At 36.7% G+C, this 24972-nt stretch overlaps 1 protein-coding gene across 3 annotated transcripts in view; it reads left to right on the top strand.

The window, feature by feature from the left end:
• WDR64 (WD repeat domain 64) overlaps positions 1–24619 on the top strand; it is a 142606-nt gene extending 117987 nt beyond the window's left edge. For all 3 annotated transcript variants that reach the window (XM_042976752.1, XM_042976753.1, XM_042976754.1), the window contains 8 exons: positions 653–758; positions 5716–5774; positions 9243–9352; positions 12295–12483; positions 14522–14627; positions 17405–17485; positions 18321–18431; positions 24098–24619. In XM_042976752.1, the coding sequence (XP_042832686.1) occupies positions 653–758; positions 5716–5774; positions 9243–9352; positions 12295–12483; positions 14522–14627; positions 17405–17485; positions 18321–18431; positions 24098–24181 (846 nt within the window). In that variant the 3' untranslated portion in view covers positions 24182–24619. The remainder of the gene's footprint in view (positions 1–652; positions 759–5715; positions 5775–9242; positions 9353–12294; positions 12484–14521; positions 14628–17404; positions 17486–18320; positions 18432–24097) is intronic.
• The last annotated feature ends 353 nt before the right edge of the window (positions 24620–24972 follow it).

Here is a 24972-nt window from a genome sequence, read left to right as displayed (position 1 = left end):
CTCTCTCTCTCTCTCTCTCTCTCTCTCTCTCTCTGCCCCTCCCCTGCTCATACTCTGTCTCTCTGTGTCTCAAAAATAAAATAAAAATTAAAAAAAAATTAAATCTCTCTTCTGAAGCAGGGATGTTTATTGTCTAAGTGAGGCAGTGCTTGTGGAAAATCCTTCCTGGTGCTGACTTATCCTAAGCACTGAAAAATAATCTGCTGAATTTGAATCTCCTACAATCTCTTTATCTTGCACCAATTTTCAAAATAGATATGTCTGAAAACGTAAGTGCAATATTACTGGTTGAGATACACTTAAACAAGTGAGATACACTTAAACCTGAAAAGAATGTTTGTTTAGAAGGGGAATACGTACCTGGAAAAGAGGTCTGAGGAAGTTCATGGAAAGGGTCATGGAAGTGCAAGAAACAACCCCCAAGAATAGAAGTGGTCTGTAATAATCAGAGTTTAGATGCTCTTAATAGTTGTTACAGCTTTATGAATATTTAATTTCAAGGAAATAAGTCCCTTCAGATAGTTTCAAATTGTTTTTATTACAAAGAAGAGAAGCATGTTGCAGTAGTAGAGATAACTTTTTAGATGGATTATTTATAGAGAAATCCAACTCTGAGATTAATATTTTATAGAATTTATTATACTTTATTCAGGGAAAGCTACTGAAAGATATGCTGCCTTTCACAAAACATTCTGCCATTTCTCTGACATCGCTGTATACTGATCCATGTACCAGGATACTTCTGACTGGAAATGTGGGTAAGTCATGCTTAGGTAGTCGTCTACAGGTTGCTCCATAACCACATGACATAAAGATGGAGGTAGGAAAATACATGACATTTGTTGAGACAAAAGAAAGAAAAAGAAGGATGCTGAAGCAGGAGAGAGTGTTATGAATAGCTTGCTGAATAAATAGAATAATGAATGAATAGAGCAATGAATAGAACCTATTCCATTCTGAGGTCTTTACTTAGAGTGAGACAATCTTTTTTTCCCCATCTTTAAATGGGGTACACAGTTAAGCGTCCGACATTGGCTCAGGTCATGATCTCACCATTCATGAGTTCGAGCCCCACGTCAGGCTCTGTGCTGATGGCTCAGAGCCTGGAGCCTGCTTTGGGTTCTGTGTCTCCCTCTCTCTGCCCCTTCCGTGCTGATGCTGTCTCTGTCTTTGAAAAATAAATAAACATTGAAAAAAAAATTTTTTAATGGGGTACAGAACTACCTGTTCTCTTACCTTACATATTGGGAAGAATGTAAAGTTTTCATTTTCCATCTTGAATAGGTTATGTTGTATTTATCTCATAAAGGGAGTAACAGCATTAATTAGGAAGGAGAGGGATTCTTTGCTCTCATTAGGGGATTTTGTATTGATTGTTAGAAATCATTGTGTTGGTTTTTCTTCTTTGATGTAACAAAATTCTTTTTTCTAATGCTTTATTTCCTTTCTTTCATCTTTTTAACTAATCATGAATTATCTTTCTTTTCATCTACTTTAAAAGATTATGTGAGTGTGTGAATGAGCATTCCTAGTGTAAAAACATTTTTAAGTTTTAGTAGTGTTCACTTTTACGTTTTTCCAAAAAACAGACAAAACTAACCAGTTTGTTAGAATTTAGACTGAAACAGCATCTTTTCAGTTAAACAAAAGCTTAGCCCACTTTACTCTTGCTTTTCTTCTACACCCACCCCTTCACTTATCATTTGCTACTGTAACCTTGATATTTGCATTCGGGTACTGCTATTACATTCATATTTAAATTTTAGGGGCACCTGGTGGCTCAGTAGGTTGAGCCTCCGACTTAGGCTCAGGTCATGATCTTGTGGGTTTGAGCCCTGTGTTGGGCTCTGTGCTGACAGCTAGGAGCCTGGAGCCTGCTTCAGATTCTGTATCTCCTTCTCTCACCTCCCTCCCCTGCTTGTGCTCTCTCTCTGTATCTCAAAAATAAATAAATGTTAAACAAAAAGTAATAATATTTAAGTTTTACATCTTTTCTTGAAAGAACATTGTTCTCATTTCAAAACTTAGTCTATGAATCAGTTTGTACCTTCAATTATTTCAGTCTTCCGGAGGTTGTACAAAATTTTCAATTTTAATGAAGTACAGTTTACCAATGGTTTCTTTCACAGATTGTGCCTTTGATGTTGTTTTTAAAAAGTCATTGCCAAACCCAAGGTTTAGATTTTCTTCCAGTTTTATAGTTTTGCATGTTACGCTTAGAGTTGTTTTGATCTGGGTTTTTTGGCTTTTAGAATTTGGTGGGAAAAGTGTAACGTGCATTTCCAAATTGAGAGTTTTTATCATGAATGGGTATTGAATTTTGTCAACTGCTTTTTCTGCATCTATTGTGATCATGTGATTTTTTTCTTCTTTAGCCTGTTGATAGGATGGATTACATGAAATGATCTTCAAATGCTGACCATTGTGTATAATTCTTTTAATATGCTTATATTTTGATGGGGATTTTTGCATCTATATTCATAACAGCTATTGGTTTATAGTTTTCTCATAATATCTTTGGGTTTGGTATTAGGGTGTGCTGGCCTCATTGAACAAGTTAGAAAGTATTCCCTTTTACTTTTATATTCTGGAAGAGTTTGTACATAATTGGTAAGATTTCTTACTTAAATGTGTGATAGAATTCACCATTAAACTCATTTTGACGCAGTGGTTTCTGTTTGGGAAGATTATTAATTAATTTCCTTAATAATATAGACCTGGGGTACCTGGGTGGCTCAGTCAGTTGAGCGTCCTACTCTTGATTTCAGCTGAGATCATGATCTCACAGTCCGGTTCATGGGCCTATATTGGGCACCACACTGACAGCATGAAATTTGCTTGGAGTTCTCTGACCCTCTCCCTCTGACTCCCTACCCCATCCATAAATAAATAAATAAACATTTTTAAAAAATAATATAAGCCTATTCATATTATCTGTTTCTTCTTGGGTGAGTTTTGACAGATTGTGTCTTTCAAGGAATCAGTCCATTTTATCCAGGTTATTAAATTTGTGGGCATGGAATTCATAGTATTCGTTTGTATCCTTTTAATTCCCATGAGATCTTTTTTTCTTAGTTAGCCCGGATAGAAGTTTATCAATTTTGTTGATCTTTTTAAAGAACCAGCTTTTGGTTTTGTTGATTTTTTTCTATTGAGTTCCTATTTTTAGTTTCATTGATTTCCGTTCTGATTTTTACTTCATTTATTCTGCTTACTTTGGTGAATTTTTTTTTTTATCTCATTCTAAAAGAGAAGTTTAGATTATAGATCTTCCTTTTGTTTCTAATATTTGCACGTAAATTGCCCTGTGAGCACTGTTTTTGCTGCTTCCCTCTAATTTTGATGTCATATTTTCATTTTTATTTAGTTCAAAATATTTAAAACTTTCTCTTGAGATTTTTTTCTATGATCTATTATTTAGAAGTATGTTGTCTCATCTCTAATTATTTTGGGATTTTCCAGCTCCCTTTCTCTTATTGATTTCCAATTTCATTCCATTGTAGTCTGGGGACATACACTATATGATTTCTCTTATTTCAAATTGGTTAAGATATAATTTATTGCCCAGAATTTGGTCTATCTTGGTGAATGATAGCTTGAGATTAATATGGGTTTTGCTGTGTTTGGATGCAGTAGTCTATAGATATCAATTATATCTAGTTGAATGATGGTGTGATTAAGTTCAACTATGTCCTTACTGATTTTCTGCCCCCTGGGTCTGTCCATTTCTGATAGATGGGTGTGAAGTTTCCAACTATAACAGTGTATTATCTATTTCTCCTTGCAATTCTATCAGTTTTCAGCTGCATATCTTGATACTGTGATGTTAGGCACATACATGTTTTTCTTTTAATTTTTAATGTTTATTTTTGAGAGAGAGAGTGGGGGGGAGGGGCAGAAAGAGAGGGAGACACAGAATCCAAAGCAGGCTCCAGGCTCTGAGCTGCCAGCACAGAGCCCGATGCAGGGTTCAAACTTAACAACCGCGAGATCATGACCTGAACCAAAGTCCGATGCTTAACTGACTGAGCCACCCAGGTGCCCCGGCACATACATGTTAAGGATAGTTATGTCTTCTTGGAGAATTGCCCCTTTATCATTATGTAATGTCTTTCTTTATCCCTAATAATTTTTCTTACTCTGAAGTCTTCTCTGAAACATAGATGCTCTTCCTTTCTTTTGATTTGCATTAACATGGTAAGTCGTTCTCTATCCCTTTACTTTTAGTCTACATGTATCCTTATATATAAAGTGGATTTCTTGTAAGCAACATATAATTGGGTGTTGTTTTTTAATCCATTCTGACAATCTCAGTCTTTTAAGTGGTTTACTTAGACTGCTGACATCTAAAGTGATTTTTGATATAGATCTACCATATTTCTTATCGTGTTCTATTTATTCCTCGTTTTTGTTCTTATTTTTGTCTTTCACTCTTTTTCTGCCTTTTGTGGTTTTAAGTGACCTTTCATATTATTCTACTTTCTCTTAGCATATCAATTATGTATCTTTTTAAAATTTTTTGAATGGTTTCCCTAGAGTTTGCAATATACATTTACAACTAATTCGTGTCAAACAAGTCTACACCACCTCCCTGGTAATATGAGTACCTTATAATAACAAAATATTCCTAATTTCTTCCTTGTGTCACTACTGTCATTCAGCTCAAGTACCTATAAGTTACAATTGTCAAATACATTGTTGCTATTATTGCTTTAAATAAATTGCTTTTACTTTATCTTCATTTATTCCTTCTCTTATGCTCTTCTTTTCTTTATATAAATCTGAATTTCTTACCTATATCATTTTCCTTCTCTCTTAAGAACTTCTTTTAATACTTCTTGCAAGGCAAGTTTACTAGCAACAAATTGTCTCCGGTTTTGTTTGTCTGGGAAAGTCACCTTTCTCCTTCACTTTTGAAGGACAGTTTCACAAGGGACATAATGCTAGGTTGATGGTTTTTCTCTCAACACTTAAATATTTCATTCCATTCTCTTCTAACTTTAATGGTTTCTGAGAAGTTAGATGTAATTCTTATATTGTTCCTTTATAGATAAGATATCCCCCCCCCCCCGGTTTCTTTCAAGATTTTTTTTCTTTCTGCAGTTTGAATATGCCTAGATGTAGTCCTTTTTGCTTTTTTAAAATAATTTTTTAATGTTTATTTATTTTTTGAGACAGACAGACAGACATGTGCGGGGGAGGGGCAGAGAGAGAGTGAGACACAGAATCCAAAGCAGGCTCCAGGTTCTGATCCAGATTCAGCACAGAGCCCGATGTGGGGCTTGAACTCACAAACTGTGAGATCATGACCTGAGCCAAAGTCAGACATTTAGCCAACTGAGCCACTCAGGCACCCTGTTGCTTTTTTTTAAATCTAGTTTTGTAACTATCATGTGGATTGTAGGATGATTATCTCTCTAATGGTTTGGATTCCATTTGGTAGTGTTGTTTTCATTTCTATTTCATCTACCCTGACATCTAGAGGATATTTGACTTTGAGCATACATGGCAACAGTAAGTCACAATGAGGTTGCCATAAATCAGAATTCCTATGTATAAGTGATATAATTTTTTTTCTTTCATTTCTGGTTTTTCAGATTCTATTTTATTTACCATTATAAATGCCTAAGTCAAATTAATTTGGCGGGCTGGATAGTATTTGCTTAGACAAAAAGGATACCTAACTAAAGATTCCAATGCTTACATTTTCTACAGAAGGACATGTTATCCTTTGCAGCATTAGTTCCTTCCTGGATCCACCTCACAATGAAAAGGTAGGAACTTTAGTTTTAGTTTAATTCATGAACCAGAAACTGACCATTTTTCTGTGCTAGACACCACAAAAGATAGAAATGCAAGCCAAGACTTCCTACTCTGGAGTCATATATAATACTATTGAATCTTAACAGTATTTTATCTTGATGGACACTGAGAAATGTATAGAGTTGTTGAATCATTATATGGTACACTTGAAACTAACATAACAGTCTATGTTAATTATACTTGAAATAAAAAAAAGAAAAAAGAAACAAGCTACATGCCAAATAATAATGGTTTACTGGTGAAAAGAAAGAATGAGTGAGTGATTGAGTGATCTAGCCACTGGCCACATTACATCATCTTCATGTTTTGATTTATTTGAAAGAATCTATGTAGAAACCCAGAGCTTAAAAAAGTTCACAAATCATCTAGTCCTCCACAGTCAGTTTATATATCTGACATAACTTTACAGAAAGAGATGCTATTAAGAGACTCTTAAAAACTGAGAACAAACTGAGGGTTGATGGGGGGTGGGAGGGAGGGGAGGGTGGGCGATGGGTATTGAGTAGGGCACCTTTTGGGATGTTATATGGAAACCAATTTGACAATAAACTTTATATATTGAAGAAAAAAAAGAAAAATAAATAAATAAATAAATAAATAAATAAATAAACATTTAAAAAAAAAACAGAAAGAGATGCTATAACTTTTCCTTACAGGCCTAATCTAGTGCCCAACCATTGGGGATGAAAAATACAGCATAGGGAATATAGTCAATAACACTGCAATAACATTTTATCATGCTATCAGGGTGAGCACTGAGTAATGTACAGTATGTTGTCCACTTGAAACTAACATAACGTTACATGCCAACTATACTTGAATTTTAAAAAAAGAAACTCTTCCTCACATCTAGTCTAAATCTTCCTTGTGATTCAAACATATTTTATGCTCTTTTTAGAGTGAACGCAATGTAAATGTCACCATCCTTATTTAAAACCACCTGAATATGAACTTTTTGTGTCAATGTGGATAAACAAATATGCCTACATCTATTATAAAGACTCAACTTGACTAATTAAAAGTTACAGCAAGGAAGCACTATTTTACCATAGACTTATTTCTCTTTAAGGTCATATTTTAAATCTAAAACGTAAATAAATAGTATTTCTTTTACTATTATTTTCCTATGGTTACATAGATTAAGATTGGATTCCTTGCAGAGTGTCACAGAATGGTACTGTTTCAAACCTTATTTCAGTTGATCCATAGAATTTTCTTTTTGTTTCCAAGAACCAATGATGGTTTTCTAATGTTCAGATGTTTATTTTTCCTATGATTATCTCCACTTTGCAGAGGGGAAATCAGAGACTGTCTTGCCTTAACTCCATGTAGACAGTTAATGACTTAGTCAGGACTAGAGCCAGGCTTCTTGTCCTCATGTCTAGTGTTTTTTCCATATATAACACTCACTGCTATCAGATAGAAAACAACGTTCAAACAACTTGTGAAGCACAAAGTTTCACTTATCAACAGGTATAAATGGTCTGAAATCAAGTCATGTTGTGAGCAGAACAAAACAAATGACATGCTTGAACCATATATAAGTGGAAAGTTATCTGTTCCCCCTTAATTTTGATGACTATCATATATTGTTATTAATTTTAAGGCACAAAAGTATGACCCAAAAAGCTTACAGTTTTGCAAATGAACTTTCTATAAACTGGGATACAAGACCTTATAAAATTTAGAGAAAATCTTAAAAACAAAGTTATAAAATAATATTGAATTAAACTATCAGTGGAATTTATTTTAAAGCATTTTCACCAATTTACAAAAGCAAAGATTTATTTTAATAACTTACTTGAAATTACTCCATATTCAATGTCATTTCAACCTTTTTCTGTATTTTGGCAATGTATTTTTTCCACTTTGTACATGGCTACCTATATACAACAGAATCCCATTATAAGATGCCTCATTATTACACAGATTAATATATATCATGAATTAAATCAGGTTCAGTTATAGATTACAACTAGTTACAATAAACACCTAATATGTCAGTGCATACATCAGATGTTAATCTGCTTCTCTTGCAACATCACTATTAAAAAGATGCTCTATATAATATAGATATTCTAAGAGATAGGATAGTCAAAACCTGTCCACAGGAAGAGAAATCATACATATGATAATATACATTTGTCTACAAAAAAAAAAAGTCTTAGAGCAATGTTTTCCTAAATACAGGTTATAACCCACTAGTGGGTTATAAAACCAGTGTAATGAGTGGTGACCAGTATTTTAATTTAAAAGGGGAATGAAATGCAATAGAATAGAATAGATGATAATCAGTGTGCATTGCACATAGTAAGGTTAAGAATCTGAAATGTGTCCGGTATGCACGTGCAGATATTGTATCTGTTGACATCTGTAAAATGTATTTCTTACTATAGATATGGCCCATAGTAGAGAAACACTTGCCTAAGTGAATCCAATCCCAAAGCAGAGAAAGAACCCTTGGATGACAAGCTATTATTGAATAACTATGAGACAATAAGAAGTAAGAGAATGCAGATTTCACCCTGGTTGTCTAAGAACAACTAGAGGGGATTGAGTCAGAAGGTCAATAAATTTAGGAGGAATTGTGTCTGAACTTTGTTCAAGTCTAAATGAATAGGAGACTCATAAGAAAACTCCAAGCTGCCAGAATTCTGGCTACACATACATTCTAGGTAGATGACCCCAGAAGAAGTAGTGCTTGGTGTGAGTTCATCAGTGATAGAGACAGAATGTGCTCTAAGGAGATGTTGCTACAGAGTCAGCTTTCCAGTGGACAACTCTAGTTCACACAGTTCAGGCCTGTTTAAAGGCTCTAGACTTAAGGATAAGCCACATCTTGAATCGAGACCTCTGAGGTCTATCAAAGAGAATGAGCCAGGCCCATTCTAATTGTTGATTCCTTGTGATATCGTATATAACCCTACTACCTCCATCACCACCACCACCACCACCAAAAAAAGAGAACAAAATCACCAGGGCTATCTCTGGATAAAATTTGAAAACACGGAAGTTTTGCCAACTTCCCCTTCGGTCCTCACCTTTCAGCTCTGCTTCCTCCTGCCCCTGATTCCACTCTGCCTCTGCCTATCCCACAGCCTTTCTCCTAAGGCTTTTCTTTTGTCTACTCATCTTGTAATCCTCAACTAAATGTTCATCCTCACTTAAATGAGAAATTGCTAAAGACATAAGGTCTTTCTTCTCCCAGGAATACATGAGATGAACAAACACCTAAAAATGGAGTTAGGGTACCTGAGCAAGGAAAAAGAGCTCACAGGGAGAGGGGTTTCGACTTGCACAGATGTCCACACCCATTCACTTGGAAGCTTGGCTCATTCGTGGTTACTGGTTTTGCTTGAGATTGGATTATGATCAGCACATACTTATGCTACAGAATATGCTTTATTGTTGCTTTCTAGAAACTGAAGCAGCGGCTTGCCTGGCGTGCTCATTCTTTAGAAATTGTTCAAGTAATCTACGTAGAAGACAAACAAGTGGTACTTACTGCCTCCGTTGATGGCTCAGTAAGGTATGGACCTTCATATTGTGAATTTAGGGTTTTGAGCACGAGAAGTAAAAATCTTAAGCTACAGTTTAAGTTTATACCCCAAATACAATCTTGATTGGATAATTAAAATAAGTACATAAACAAACAAACAAAATGTGGCACACAGAAAGGGCTTTGGAAAGATGGCCACTGGCTTAGAATTGTTTTCCATGTCCAAGGAGACAAGATGCCCTGCTCATCCATGTCAGAGTATGACAAATACTTCAATAAAAGTGTTTTTTGTGTACTCATTTCAAAGAATGAAGCAAGATGATTATCTCAGAGAGATAGACCCAAGCCCAGGAACAGCCACAGGAGACACAGGATCAGAAGGCATACAGAAAGTCATAGCAAAGTGCAACTCAACACTGAGAAAAGTGAAAGCAAGCTAATGTTTTCATTTCATTTCATTTCAATTAGACACTGTGATTGATTCTGCAAAGCCTACTTATTTCTAATTGCCTGGGTAATGCTAAGGATACATACACCAATACTGAACACACACACACACACACACACACACACATACACACATACAAAAAGAAAGGAAATGCTATGACATTTCTTGAGACAAATTGCTGCATATTAAAATGTGTCAAAATCATGGTAATGAATTATCCTCTTGGGAGAATAAAGTCAGGTAAGATCGAGAGTGGTAGAGAGGTTTCAAAGTGTGCTGGAGAGTTTAAACATAGTGAAGGCAAAAAGGAAGGAATATTTTACATTGGGTAAAAGACCCTGTGTGAGGCTGGGGCTGGTTTGAATCTTCACCTTGAAGGAAATAGCCTCCAAAGGATTTTAAGTGAAGGACTAACATAATCTGATTTACATTTTAAAAAAAAAATAACGTGTAGGGAATGGATTTCAGAGCAGCAAGGTGGGAGCAAAGAGACCAGTTGGAAGTCTATGCTGAGTGCAGGTGCCTGGACTAGGGCAGTGGCAACAGTGCTGGAAGCAGATAGTCTGGATCTGAGAACTGTCCAGGAGATAAAATCCAGGAGACATAAACTGTAACTGAAAGGGAAGGTAAGCAGTGGATGTCAAGCCTACCTCCTGCCATATACCACTCAGTGAACGATGGTACCATTCATTAAGAGAGGAGGCACTTAAGAAAAAAAAAGAAAAAAGAGAGAGAAAGGAGGCACTAAAAGAGGAAAATACTTTAAATATGGAAGGGTGAAAGTAAATTATTAGAAATGTTGAGTGAAAGGTGAGTCTGGAAGGGGGCAAGGTCCTAACTGGGGTTAAACAGAGCTCTTCCTCCGCCAGAAAGGGAATGTGTTATTTTATTTATAGGAAAAATTAAAAACATGACATTTCATTATTACAGATGTTTTTCACAACTCTGTCCCTTGGGTCTCTGTTCCAGTTTATTTTCAGCTACCTGTCAGCAGAAGTGCTAATTGGGGATTGTAATACACACAGGCACACACACACAAACGCACGTGTGCACGTGCACCACATGTCACATGTGCACACACTTCTGTTGTTATGAGCATTCCCTGCTCAGAAATTTCTTTTATATGATTCCTTCAAGTGGAGATCTCCCTAGATACTCAATTCAGAAAAAGTAGCTCTATGAATAACTATCTCAGATACACTTCCCTTTATAACTAAGCTATGTCCTTTTGCAAACACTGGCTGCCACTTTCCAAAGGGGTAGGGAATTTTAACATTCTAAATCTTTGTTTTCAAAAAGATTGTGATATTATAATAGGAAAAAGTGTAATAAAGACTTAGCTCTTAGACAGAGGATAGACAGGGCTAAGATACTTATCTAAGACCCAGGAAATCAGGCTGAGAGGTGGGATCAGTCATCTGGAAGAATTCCACATGCAGCAGGAAATGTCACAAAACAAGATCAGAAGCTGCTTCAGTCCTGACCTAGAATAGAGTGAGTTTGGAGTTGTCCTAAAGGTAGTCCTTACCCTCTAACTTCTGTGCTGGAAGGACCGGTCCATTTCACTTTGGTGAAGGCTCTGGCAAGGCAGTGTAGGAGAATTAGAATATGTAAGGGATGTAAAATGCTCATGTTACATTCTTAGGATGCTATTAGGTGTGAGGAGTCCTGGCTAGATACCTCTCCTCTGTCCTCTCCTCAATGCCCGCCCCCGTGACCTGGGAAACCACTTGAACTTGGTGGAATTTACTCTTACCTCATTTAGTGTGTCCTCCTCATGGGCCATGATGACTGCTTCCATCATTTGTTACTCTGAGATTGAAGTCAAGATATAAAAGCAAGATCTTCCACATACTGTTTTATCTTTCCTTAAGATGCAGGGCACACACTCCTGCTAAGGATATTCTATAGGACTTTAAATCAAGTGGGCTGCTTAGAGGGATCTCACAGAGTGACCTGATGGTAAAACTATGCATATGGATAAAAAAAAAAAACAACACTTCTTTTGTCACCTTATTTCATAACTCAGTTGTGAAAAATAGTATGGTTTTTCCAGAACAGTAGGAGTTATGGATGGATGTTGAGAGGATTTTGTTAATAATAAAAGCATCCTTAGGAAACTCCTCCCACAAGCCCTACTGATGCTGATGCAGAGGTAGACAACTAAGATATAGCACACTGTAAGGCCTAATTCAACTAGCATACTGTCAGCCAACACAGGTTCTGATCACAATGAATGAACAGTGTTATTCTGGGAAATATCCATTCCTTGTGTTCTGATTTTAATGAATGGCCATCATAAGTACAGATTCAAATCAACATTTCCCAAAATTGTTGTTGATTAGAATTCTAATGGATAAAAATGCTTATGCTATGATTGGTTCCATGTATTTAACAGGAATAGTCCTCGATTCAAGCTTAAAATCTCTGATGGACCAGTAAAAACCCATATAAATGATCTAATAAACAATAACTTTCACTGAATTCCAGTTACTTTCTTCTCCCTACTTTTGCCTTTCCTCAGGGTCTGGCATGCCCTCAATGGTCATTACTGTGGATATTTTGGACAGCGAAGAATGTTTGAAATATCACCAACAAATGATTTCATTTTGCCATGTGATGTTAATGAATATCCCATAGAAATAAAAGAAGAAAACAAATTCACAGAGAAGACGCAAAAATATGAATATCCTCTGGTATTTGACCGGCAAAAGTAAGACCACTGGGTTTTTCTTTAGATGAGCAGACAAGAATTAAACTCTATTTTTTTAAGTTTATTTATTTATTTTAAGAAAGAGCACAAGCAGGAAAGGGGCAAAGAAATGAGAGAGAGAATCTCAAGCAGGCTCAGTGCCATCAACACAAAGCCCAATGTGGGGCTCAAACTCACAAACCGTGAGATCATGACCTGAGCTGAAACCAAGAGTCAGACACTTAACCGACTGAGCCACCCAGGCACCCCAAGAATGTGACACTGTGCTGGACATGGAGAATTCAAAGGTGAAAAGTCCAGGACTTTTCAATAACATTGCAATCCAGTGGAGGGGAAAAATATGTAAACAAAAAAGCTACAGTTCAGTATAATAGTACTTCTAGGAAAATGTAATTCTCAAGATAATCACCAAGGGATAGATGGGATGTAACCAAACAAGACCAAAGAGGCAACTTTGATCTTCTATGTTTCCTTAAATCATGGGTAAGTAAAATCACTAAATAATGAAAGACTATGATGTAGTTTTTCAAGACTGGGGGGTCCAGTGAGCAAGTAAGGACGACGTGGTGGGAGATAAAGCAAGAAAATTTTATAGATGCCAAATCGCAATGGGTTTTGTAACAGACCAACAGAAGGATTTTAAGCTTTACAGAAATCATAGTGACAGAATACAGAAGAGAAAAAACAAGTCTGAAGAAAAGGATAGTGCATTTGGTTTTGGACAAGTGTAAGTCTAGATGTTTGTGGGACATCCAAGTGAAGATATTTAATGAGCATTGAGATAGACCTGTCTGGTTGTTGAAAAGAAAACCACATGCACATGGTATGATGACAAGTGGTAGTGAGGACACATTTGTAGAACGTGGCAGTGAAGTCACATAGGACAACAGAAAAGTAAACACACGATTGGCATTATTTCAGCTGATGACCTCAGAGAGGGTAATGTCAGTGGAGTGGTGGGTAACAATCACATGCTAGTGCTTGAGAAATAAATAGGAGATGTGAGGTGATGATAGTATATATTGCTTTGTAAGGAAGTCAGATAGCTCTAACGTTAAACAAGAGTTTGATTCATGGGTATGCTTGTGTCTCAAGGACACCTGAGCACTGCTTAAAGGCTTAGAAAAAGAGGACAGTTACCTAGTAGGGAACAGAGTGTTGGCAAAAGGTGTTTTGCGCTTTTGTAACATTCAGTCCTGGTTTTGATGTGGTTGGATCTTTGTCATTATGGAAGTGATTGGAGCTTAACTGAGCTCAACATCAGCAAAGCATGGGGGTCCTCCCTGGACTGGTAATATAGAGCAGACCAGAACAGGGGGAACTGACCAGATGAGTCAAAAATGGGAAGAAGCAGAAGGGATTGTCTAAAATAAATCCCTTTAGGGAAATCGTAAGTGTGCCAAAGCTGGAGAGATTGCATGCCATCATCTAGTCCAATAGTTGGTAGAAGAAACAGAAATTGAAGCAAAGTGTCACAAGCCACACAGCAGCAATTTTAGAAGAATCGACAAGGGTTCCACGTGACTGCCAAGACTCCACTGAAGGGTTCAAGCCTTGCCTTGACTGGCCAGCAAGAGCTCCAGAGAAGAGGTCGTGCCAAAACATGAGGTGGTGTAGTAGAGTCAAGACTCATCAAGTTGTGGTAAAGTTCCCCACACACAGTTGGTCAATGGGTAATTGCTGAGCCTTGAACATCCATTTATCTTAGTACTCAAAATAGTATATTCTAATTTGGTAATATGCATCTCCTTCACTAGCTCTGTGAGTTCCTTGAGGATTAAGACCATGTTTTATACATCTTTATATACCCAGTTCTTAGCTTAGTGCTTAGCACACAATAGGAACTTAAAAGGTATTTGAGTGAACAAATAAAGAATGACTAGTTAAGTGCAGAGGTAGCATCATTAAGACTGGTGCCATGAAAGCCAGAGAATTTGGGACCCAGAGAAAGAAGGATTTAATGGATACATGTGCAGTAGGCAGAGAATAAAAGATGTGGGAATGTGCTGAACAGTTTTTCTTGTATCTTTTTACACAGATGGAAAAAAATGAGCTCAATGTCTTTGCTTTTCAAACGTACACCTCCCAAGGCCTTTGAAGTGGATCATGATTTTAAGTTTTTCAAGTCTCTCTCTTCTCCCAAGGTAGCCTTAAAACAAACAAGTGAACAAAAAAAGATAAAGCACTTTGCTTTTGTTTTCCTGAATTTAGATCTCTCTGGTATATTAGTTTTCTATTATTGCTGTTACAAATTACTACCAACTTGGTGGCTTAAACAATATAAATTCATTATCTTATAGTTCTATATGTCAGAAGTCTGTCCTGGTTCTCATTGGTCTAAAATTAAAGTGTTTCCAGAGCTATGTTCCTTTTATAGAGGCTGTAGGGGAGAATCTCAATGCTTTAGTTGGGGGCCCTCCTCCTTCATCTTCAAAGCCAGACATATTGCTTCTCCCTGACCATCTTCCTGTGGTCACATGTCTGTGACCCTATGGGAAAGGTTCTCTGTTTTTAAGGATGCCTGGGATTAGATTGGACCCACCTGTATAATCCACCTCAAGGTTCCTGACCTAAATCACATCTGCAAAGTTCCTTTTGCCAAGTAAGGCAGTGAAACCATAGGTTGGGGGTGGGAGAAATAGGATGTGGACATCTTTGGTTGCCATGATTCTGCCTATCACAGACTGACACACTTTTCTCCAGTGCAGAATTAGGAGAGAAATGGGTCCTGCTATTCATTCTATTTGCAATATTTGTAAAAAGTGGATATAGCATGAGTCTTTAGGCTAAGGTGTGGTATTAATTGAAATCAATTTCTTCAAGATCTTCAACACAATAAGCCAAACTTAACCTTTTTAAACTTGTCTCCTGTTACTAACCTACCATTGCCCCACCCTCTACAGATCAGGCTAGTTGTTATTTCCTGAGCATTCCTGCCTTCTGCTCCAGTTCGCCTGAGCTGTCCGTACCACATCTGTGACCTTTCTCTGTCAAGTCCACCCCACCTTTGTAATTGACAAAAGATTAGTATTCAGAATAGAAAAGGAACTCCTAAAAAAATCAATAAGAAAAAAAGACAGTCCAATTTAAAAAATGGTCAAATACTTGAATAGATACATCACAGAAGGAAAAAAAAAATTGCCAATAAGCACATGATGAGATGCTCATTAGTAAACATGGAAATCCACATCAATAATATTATGAGATATCATTTTACACCCAGCAGATTGGCAAATGTCAGAGAGTCTGACAATATCAAGGGTCAGTGTGCATTTGGCACAATCAGAACACTAATCTGCTGGTGGAAATAGTGGAAATTGGTAGAACCACTTTGGAAAACAATATGGCGTTATCTAGTAAAGTTGAAAATAGTTATAGTATCCTAGATATATATCTTTGGGAAACCTTTAAACACATGGTTAGGAGGCAGGCACAAGAATGTTCAGAGCAGTACTGCTTGTAATAGAAAAACCTGAAAGCAGCCTAAATGCTCACAGACATTATAATTGGAACATAATTATGGCATATCTATAAATTGGAATACTACAGAAGAGTGAATATAAATGGACCAAAACAACACTCATGTATATGAATAATTGTTTGACACATGCTATTAAATGGGAAAAGTTTTGCTTAAGAATATGTACATAATTATTTCATTTGTATAAAAGTCAAGAAGAAGCCAAACTAAATAAAATATTGTTTGGGCAAAAATTTACATAAAGTAAAACTATATAAACGAAAGCAAGAGAATTAAAAGCACAAAGTTCAGGACAGTCATTACATTTTAAAGGCAGATGAAAAGGACTCAGAACCTCAAAGTTGAGGGTATTGTTTCAATACATAAAACAGAGCAGTGGGTCCATGGATGTTCATTATGTCATTATTCTTTCACATTATCAACTTCATAATTTGATAAATACTTAATATTTTCCAAATTAAATAGTTTTCATAAGTCCTGCCTTTCTGTCCAAATGGAACTCAGCTGCTCCCAGAGGGCAGGGTGACAAGGAGGAGAAGGACAGGATGGGGAGTGGGACAGACTTAGGTTTAGTCTTAAATAATTTTATCTCTTTATTCATCTGCAAACCCTTCAAAGTGTTGTGGTGAGGATTAGATGTGAAGATGCATACAGTTACATCACAGATTCTCAATAAATGTTAATTCTACATTCTCCAACAACCCTGATCCCTCCCTGCTTTGTGTTTTATAGTGTATTCATTTACCATGTTCTCCAATGAATCAGTATTTTTTTATGTACTCATCTTTACTTCCCACTCACCACTGAGTCCTAAGCTCTTTATGGCCAAAAACTTATGCATAGCATATAACTCAATTTTGTTGAATAGGATTGAAATAGTACAACCTAAAAATAAAGACTGGTATGTCCTTTTAATATTCTCTTCCAATTTGAAGATAAGAAATAATTTTTTAAATAATTTAACTGTAATATTAAATACATTTTGGGGAAATCTTTAGCAAAGTTTAAAAGGCCTTGAAACAATCAAATGCCCCAAGGATTGTCTACCCCTTAGCTCAACTTTATCTTCTCAATTCATTGGTAAAATAATAAAACGTTAATGCTAAAGTTGAATTAAAACACCCTTTTCTTAGGAATCTCTGAATTCTTCCAGAATCTTGTTTTGCCTATTCCTTTTCTTTCTCAATTATATAAAATGTATTCATTCACTTCTTTTTGACATATCATTATCAGTAATAATAATACAATGATAGTAAATCTTACATTTGAGTAGCACACTATCTGTGTTATTTCATTTGATCCTCATAAATAGTCAACAGGGAAAGAACTTGCCCAAGATCACTCAGCTAATAAGCATCAGAGTCAGGATTTAAACCCAGGAATTTTGCCACTGATAGAATGTGCCGACATCACTAAACATCCACTTCCTGTGTTTTGCAGATTCGAAGACGTGCCTTAGAAGGATTCCTGATGGAAAACAGAGAGGCAGGGATTGTTTTCGGCTCTCTTCCTATATATAGGGTAAGTTGGAGGCTTCTAGAACTGGAGTAGTTAGAAAACAAGGAATCTGATGTCTCATTCCCGACCTTGGGCTACCCAACAAGGTTGAAGAAAATCACATAACCAAGCAGACTGATGCTTCTATGAGCGTGCTGCATCTGATCCCAAAGAAGTCTCTAGTTCTAGATGTCCATGGTCTTGACCATTTGCCTCTGCCATTTCACGTTAAACAACACTATAAGAAACTATTTCAGATTTTAACCTGGCTCTTCATCACCGACAGGATAAAATCCAAATACCTTTAGCCTGGCATACAAACTTTTCATAATCTGGCATCTGCCTGAACTGTATGATCTCATTTTCTACCACATTCTCCCATGTACCTTATACTCCAGCTGTGCCAAATTACTTGCCATTCCTTAAGCATCACCACTCTTCCCTCTTCTGTGACTTTGCCTGTGCTGTCCGTTGGCCCAGAATTCATCCTCTGCCCAGAATTTTCTCCTCCTTACTCATTCTCTTCCAGTCTCCACTAGAGCTAACCTCTGTTAAATTAAACAACTAATTAAACCAAGAATGATAAACTGAAGAAGAAATACTTCAACTTAACCTTAACTTATTATTTCATAAAATGTTATTTCTCCTTCCCAAGAACATGTTCCCTGTAATAGGGTCAAACACTTAAGCTACAGATAATGCTAAGGATGAAGTGTCAAGAAGTCATAGTGGGCATCTGGGAAGGAGGGGTATATTTTAAAGCAGTTGAACCTTTCCCTATTCTCCACCCCCGTGAATTTACATTACAGGTGTAATCACCTTAAATATGTCTCACTAAATCTTTACTTATGGCTTCTAGGTACCAAGCCCCACTAGCCTAAGATTTCTTCCACTCATTGGTTCAGAAGCACGAAGGGAATCTTCTGACATCAATCCAGGAAAAAAGAAGGGAGGTCACACTCATGATAAGGTTAGTACTTAGAATTCCTAGTGTATTCCTTTTCTGTGTGGACTGTTAATTATTTCTTTGTTCCCAGGGACATTCTGGGCCTAAGATTTTCTCAGCCCATATTCTTATCATGAATATTCCAGGATGCATGTGTTTTAGCTCTGTGAGATGGAAATCATGAATTTGCTGGACAGAGAGGAAAAATTAAACAGGACCTCTGAACCTGACAAATGAAATTTTTCCAGAGCTAATTCAAGACTTAGATTCACTGCCTACTTCTAAAAGCTAGTATCAATTGATGAATGGATAAAGAAGTTGTGGTTTGGGGCGCCTGGGTGGCGCAGTCGGTTAAGCGTCCGACTTCAGCCAGGTCATGATCTCGCGGTCCGTGAGTTCGAGCCCCGCGTCAGGCTCTGGGCTGATGGCTCGGAGCCTGGAGCCTGTTTCCGATTCTGTGTCTCCCTCTCTCTCTGCCCCTCCCCCGTTCATGCTCTGTCTCTCTCTGTCCCAAAAATAAATTAAAAAAAACGTTGAAAAAAAAATTAAAAAAAAAAAAAAGAAGTTGTGGTTTATATATATATATATATATATATATATATATATATATATAATGGAATACTACTTGGTAATGAGAAAGAATGAAATATGGCCTTTGTAGCAATGTGGATGGAACTGGAGAGTGTTATGCTAAGTGAAATAAGTCATACAGAAAAAGACAGATACCATATGTTTTCACTCTTATGTGGATCCTGAGAAACTTACCAGAAGACCATGGGAGAGGAGAAGGGGGAAAAAAAAAGTTACAGAGAGGGAATGAGGCAAACTGTAAGAGACTCTTAAAAACTGAGAATAAACTGAGGGTTGGTGGGGGGTGGGAGGGAGGGGAAAGTAGGTGATGGGCATTGAGGAGGGAATCTGTATGGAAACCAATTTGACAATAAATTTCATATTTAAAAAAAGAAAATCATATAAAGTTAAAAAAAAAAAAGCTAGGTAACATGACATAACATCTCCGAGGGTTGTATAACCATCCTTGCTTCTGAATGTTATGGTACCTACAGGATGGAGCCATGAAATCAGTAAGCCTCTGTCTCACCAGCCACGTCAAGAAGTTGTTTTGTGTATTAATAGGCGTAGCTAACGTTCAACGACTTACAGTTTACGTAGTACTTTTAGAAATTATTCCCCTCATTTTCACAACAATTACAAAGAAAAATGTTATACCCGTCTTAAAACTGGGAAAAAGTAGAGCCTAACCAGAGGGTAAGCGACTTGCCAAAGATCACATAAGAAATAAGTGATAAGCTGAGTTCTACTTGTGACTCTAAATGTCATGCTCATCATATTAAGCCATACAGCCTAGAAAATTCAAATGCTGTCACTCTTCTACTAGTTCCAGGAAGCTTGTATTGGCTCAACTTAACCTGTGGCCATTCGTCTCATCTTTATAATAAAATAGATGAAATGTGGGGCTCCTGGGTGGCTCAGTTGGTTAAGCACCTGACTCTTGATTTCAGCTCAGGTTTTGATTTCACGGTTTGTGAGTTCGAGCCCCCCACTGAGGTGGATAGCACAGTCTGCTTGGGATCCTCTCTCTCCCTCTCTCTCTCTGGCCCCCCTCTGTTCATGCCCTCTGTCTCTCAAAATAAATAAATAAACTTAAAAAAATGGATCAAACCTTAAGAGGAGGATCTAACACATGGTACTTCTTGTAAGCCACATTTCACGATGTCAGACTAAAAACAGAAAGAGCTGGTTCATACTGTCTGTGCCTAATGGAATAAACGATAAAAATTATAACTCCCACCACCAGAACAAAAAGCTGCTTTATTTAATTATATAGAAATCTTGACCATTATTTTGTTAGCTTATGTACATAAAGGATTCCTGTTAATCATCAACTCTACCAATTGTTTGAATATGAATTTTTGGCAATAGAGGATTTTCTATAAAATAATATAATTTACTGTTAATTGTTTTAAGTAGTGGATGAAACACAGTGGTATAAAATGATCCACAACTAACAGGTAAGCAAAAGAGTGTTTGTTTGGGGTTTTATAATTTGTATATTTTAAGCTTGTATTTCCATTCTTATTTGTTTTGCCTCATCTGATATTAAGTATACTTTGCATTCTTTAAGTACAGACTAAGTGAAGAAAGAAGGTGGCCAAATGTGTCTTAAATACCAGGAGGAAGACAAAAATGGAATAAAAATTAGTCATGGTTAATCTACATAATGAATAATCTACACTTAGATCATCAGAAATTGATTCCACTATGATTAATTTTGTCAACGATCATGAAATATGATAAATTATTTCTCCAAATGCAAAGGAATTTTTAATATCTACTGTTTTAATAGATATTAAAACTTTATTTTCTCTTAATAAAGAGAATAAAGCTTTCTTTCACTCTGAAAAATCATTAACCATACAAGAAGGGTAAAAGGAGTAGATATCTCCATTTGCTTATAGAAAAGGTAAAAATTCCCTTTCTAGTTTAATGTAGAAAAGAGTTAAGTATAGTCAGGGATTAAAATCTGTTTCCAAAATAATATTAGGTCCTTTCCACAAAATTATGCACTTAGCAAGATGACAATGAAATCTGGAAACTGGTATAGATTAAAGAATCATGGGGGCACCTGGGTGACTCAGTCTGTTAAGCATCTGACTCTTAACTTTGGCTCAGGTCATGATCTCACAGTTTGAGGGTTCAAGCCCCTCACTGGGTTCTGCACTGAGAGTACAGAGCCTGCTTGGGATTCTATCTTTCCTTCTCTACCCCCACCCCACTTCTGCTCTCTCTCAAAATAAATAAATAAACTTAAAAAAAAATCACTATGTTGATTGCCTGCAATTTAAAAAAAAACATACAGCTTAAGTGGGGAAAATAGTGGATGAGGTCCAATTAATAAATACCCATCAAATATCTATTTTCATGAAAAGCACTTCCAAGAAGCTAGGCATAACATTACTTCAGAAAATTTTGTGTTCAAATTCCAGTTTTGTGAAACAAACATGTACAGAATATCTTGAAATACCTACTAATGTGCCCTGCACTGTGTTGGGCACTAAGAAGCCATTCATAGATCAAAGAGCTCACAGTAAAGAGAAGAGAAAGTTCTCTGAGCAAATAGTCCAAAAATAGGTATCTTAATCTCTTCAACTGATTATTTTTAAATAATAGAAATGATTTCAATTATTAGTGTCTTTAAATAGCTTGTAAATCCCTTTAGAATTAAACAAGTTACAAAATATTAACCATAGCACAGGAAAGCATACATCAGAGCCAATTTTATACGGTGGACACTTGAACAACACAGGTTTGAACTACAAGGGTCCATTTCTGTGCAGATTGTTTTCAATAATTACAGTGCAGTATTTTCTCTTCCTGATGATTTTCTCAATAAATATACAGTACAGTATACCTTCTCTTCCTGATGATTTTCTTAATCATATTTTCTTTTCTGTAGCTTTCTTTATTATAAAAATATGGTATATGTGCTAATCCACTGTGTATGTTACTGGTGAGGCTTCCAGTCCACAGTAGACTGTTAGTAGTTAAGTATGGGGAGAGTCAAAAGTTATACGTGGATTTTCTACTGCATGGGGGGATCCTCAAGGGTCAACGGTAGCTCCTTTTCAATTTAAATGTGGAAGAGAGTGGGAGAACATGAACTTTGTGACATGTGATCCATTTACACAATTGTGGAAGCACAGCCAATAATAGAAAAATGTTTAAGTGAAAGATATATAAGAATGCAAACATAGGCATAAAATATATGAATTACAAAACCCCAAACAAACACTCTTTTGACTACCTGCTAGTTTTGGATTATTCATACAACTGTGTTTCATCCATTACTTAAAACAATGAAAAAATATATATAATAGCATACTTTATAACTTTTCAAAGAATAACAGAAAAACACTCACAATTTTATTTCAGGTGAAAGGGGATATAAACTGTAACTGAGTGCTACTGCTGGTGATAATAGCTAACATTGGTGTTTAAATTAGCATGCCAGGCACAAACCTGTAGGTTCTATATGCACTCTTTCACTGAATCTTTATAACAATGAGGGAGTTATGGTTACCATCCCCATTTGATATTCAAGAACACTGAAGCACAAGAGGATAAATAATTTATTTAAGATCCCAAAAGAAGTAAATAGTAGAGCTGGGATCTAAATCCAGCAGGTTGACTTCAGAGCCCAGACACTTAAACACAATGCAGTGTAATTCAGGCAGTCAGGAAGCTGCTCGGTGTCTCCGGGTTAAGTAACCAGATGAGAGTCTGCAGGTAACGAACAAGGAAGAACTCTCCCTTCCCATCACTCTCTGTGCCCTCACCCTAGTTTATTTTTCTTCACAGCTCCAATCACTACCTGCTATCACATTTCATAAAAATGGATTTATTTGTAATGATTCTCCCCCACTAGAATGTAAGATCCATGAAGGCAGGCACTTTGGCTTATTCTCTGTTGGATCTCCAGGGCTTAGAACAGACACATAAGTCACACACACACACACACACACACACACACACACACACACAAAATTTGCTGAATGAAAGAATGAATGAGATCAAGAAGGAGGGGAGAGAGCAGGAGGAAGTGGGGGAGAATAATGATAGAAAATTAGATTAGAAAATCAGTGCAGCTGGGAATTTGCTCCAATTGGTTAGTGGATTGATCTGGGGAACTAAGTTTCCCACCTTGTGTCTCAGAGAGGACTGGTCAGGTGACTGTAAGCGTTCAAGCCTGAGAGATCTTTAGGTGCTTGAATTTTACCTTGGGGCTCTCTCTGTTTTTTTCTTTAGCTATAACTCTCTGTCTCTCCTCTCCCTTCTTCCTTCTTTCTTTCTTATTCTCCATAATAGAGCATAAAATCAAACTGATGTGTACTGTCAATATTAGCTGAATATTACTGACAAAAATTAGATACTTCTTGTTCTGAATTTTTAAACCAAATGAGTTTAACTTTCTATATGTATGTCTTCCAGAACTATCTAATTCAAAACTAATTTTCATTTCTCATTTGTGGGATCATCACTTGATTTTATTTTCCTATAAGTCAATGGACTCTGATGATATTCATATATGATATCTTTATGCCTGACAACAACATAGCAAACTTCTGTAATTGGCTTTATTTTAATCAAACCCTTGCAGACTGGGTAGTTGAGTCCCAGCATGGGCTAACTGCCCAGTCAAGTAGTTAGTCCAAAGCTTCTGCTTTTCCACCATACCCTTCTGGAACCCCACCTCCTGTTTTGTTTTGTTTCGTTTCGTTTCATTTCGTTTTTCAGAGAGAGAGAAAGAGTGTGTGCATGCAGGCACGCACTTGAGCAAGTGGGGGAGGGGCAAAGGGAGAGGAAGAGTGAGAGAATCCTAAGCAGGTTCCACGCCCAGTACAGAGCCGAACTCGGAGCTCGATCTCACCATGAGATCATGACCTGAGCTGAAATCAAGTCTGACACTTAACTGACTGAACCACCCAGGCACCCCTACCTCCAGTTTTTAACACATATTTACCCTGGAAGCATACAGGATAGTTAAGCAAATAACTATACTTTCTTACTAGGAAGATTAAAATCTCTACATAAATTAGTGGTGCAACTTGACTCTAAAAATTGTATTTATCATATAATGCCAGTTACTAACTGACATGTCCTTTATTTCACAGAGTCAACGGAAGAAAAGTCTGAAAAGAAATTTCATCCCACAAATAAATCTGGCTTCTTCCTTCTTCCCAGCCATCAACAAATGAAGAGAGAAAAATCAGATGTGACTGTGGTGGCCTGAGCTTCACATGTATGATACTCCAGTCTTTGTTTCAGGATGAAAGTGTGGGGCCCCCAGACACTGTCATCCATATCTATATCCTCAGGCCATCCTTCAATGGAGAAGGTTGCTCATGGAGCCCAGGTGGCCTCAGATCTGAACAAGGAAGCAGCAAGCAGACAGTTAGCCAACTTCATTCATAGATGGAAATCCACTTAATGAATAGGGAATGTTTCTTGCTTACTGTCAGCAACATGACACATAAGGAAACAAAGAGAATCAATAGCATAAGTAGATTGAAAATAACATGGTTATCAATGATCAGCTGTTTGCATCTCCCCCTTGTTCACCCGAATTCATAAGCAGAATTACCAGAATTTGTTTCATCCTATGTGTTATACAAAGAAAAACATTAAAAAGAAAAATGTGCAAATCAAGCCTCTAGCTCTTTATTTCATCAGCCTGGCAGGCTGATGACTTGGTTGCTGAAAATGTAGAAGCAGGGAGTGGACAGAAGCTGGAGACAAAGGAGGGGTGCTTGATTTCCCATTTAGGGAAATGTCATGTGGAAGAAAATGTTTAGAGTTTCTTAAAGTTACAAGTTATTTACATTTAGCCTAGAAATGAGTCCAGATAAAAAGAATTATCTGACCTTTCTTGGGTTCATCTTTTAATTAATTATTTTACTAATTTATTTTGGTAATGTGGGCAAATCATTAATTTTACCAATGGGCACGCATGTATTTTTACATTTTTTGGTATTTTTGTATCTAAATA

Source organism: Panthera tigris, chromosome F3 (genome assembly GCF_018350195.1).
Source record: "Panthera tigris isolate Pti1 chromosome F3, P.tigris_Pti1_mat1.1, whole genome shotgun sequence".
NCBI classification, from domain to species: domain Eukaryota; kingdom Metazoa; phylum Chordata; class Mammalia; order Carnivora; family Felidae; genus Panthera; species Panthera tigris.
This window is presented reverse-complemented; position numbering and strand designations above follow the sequence as displayed.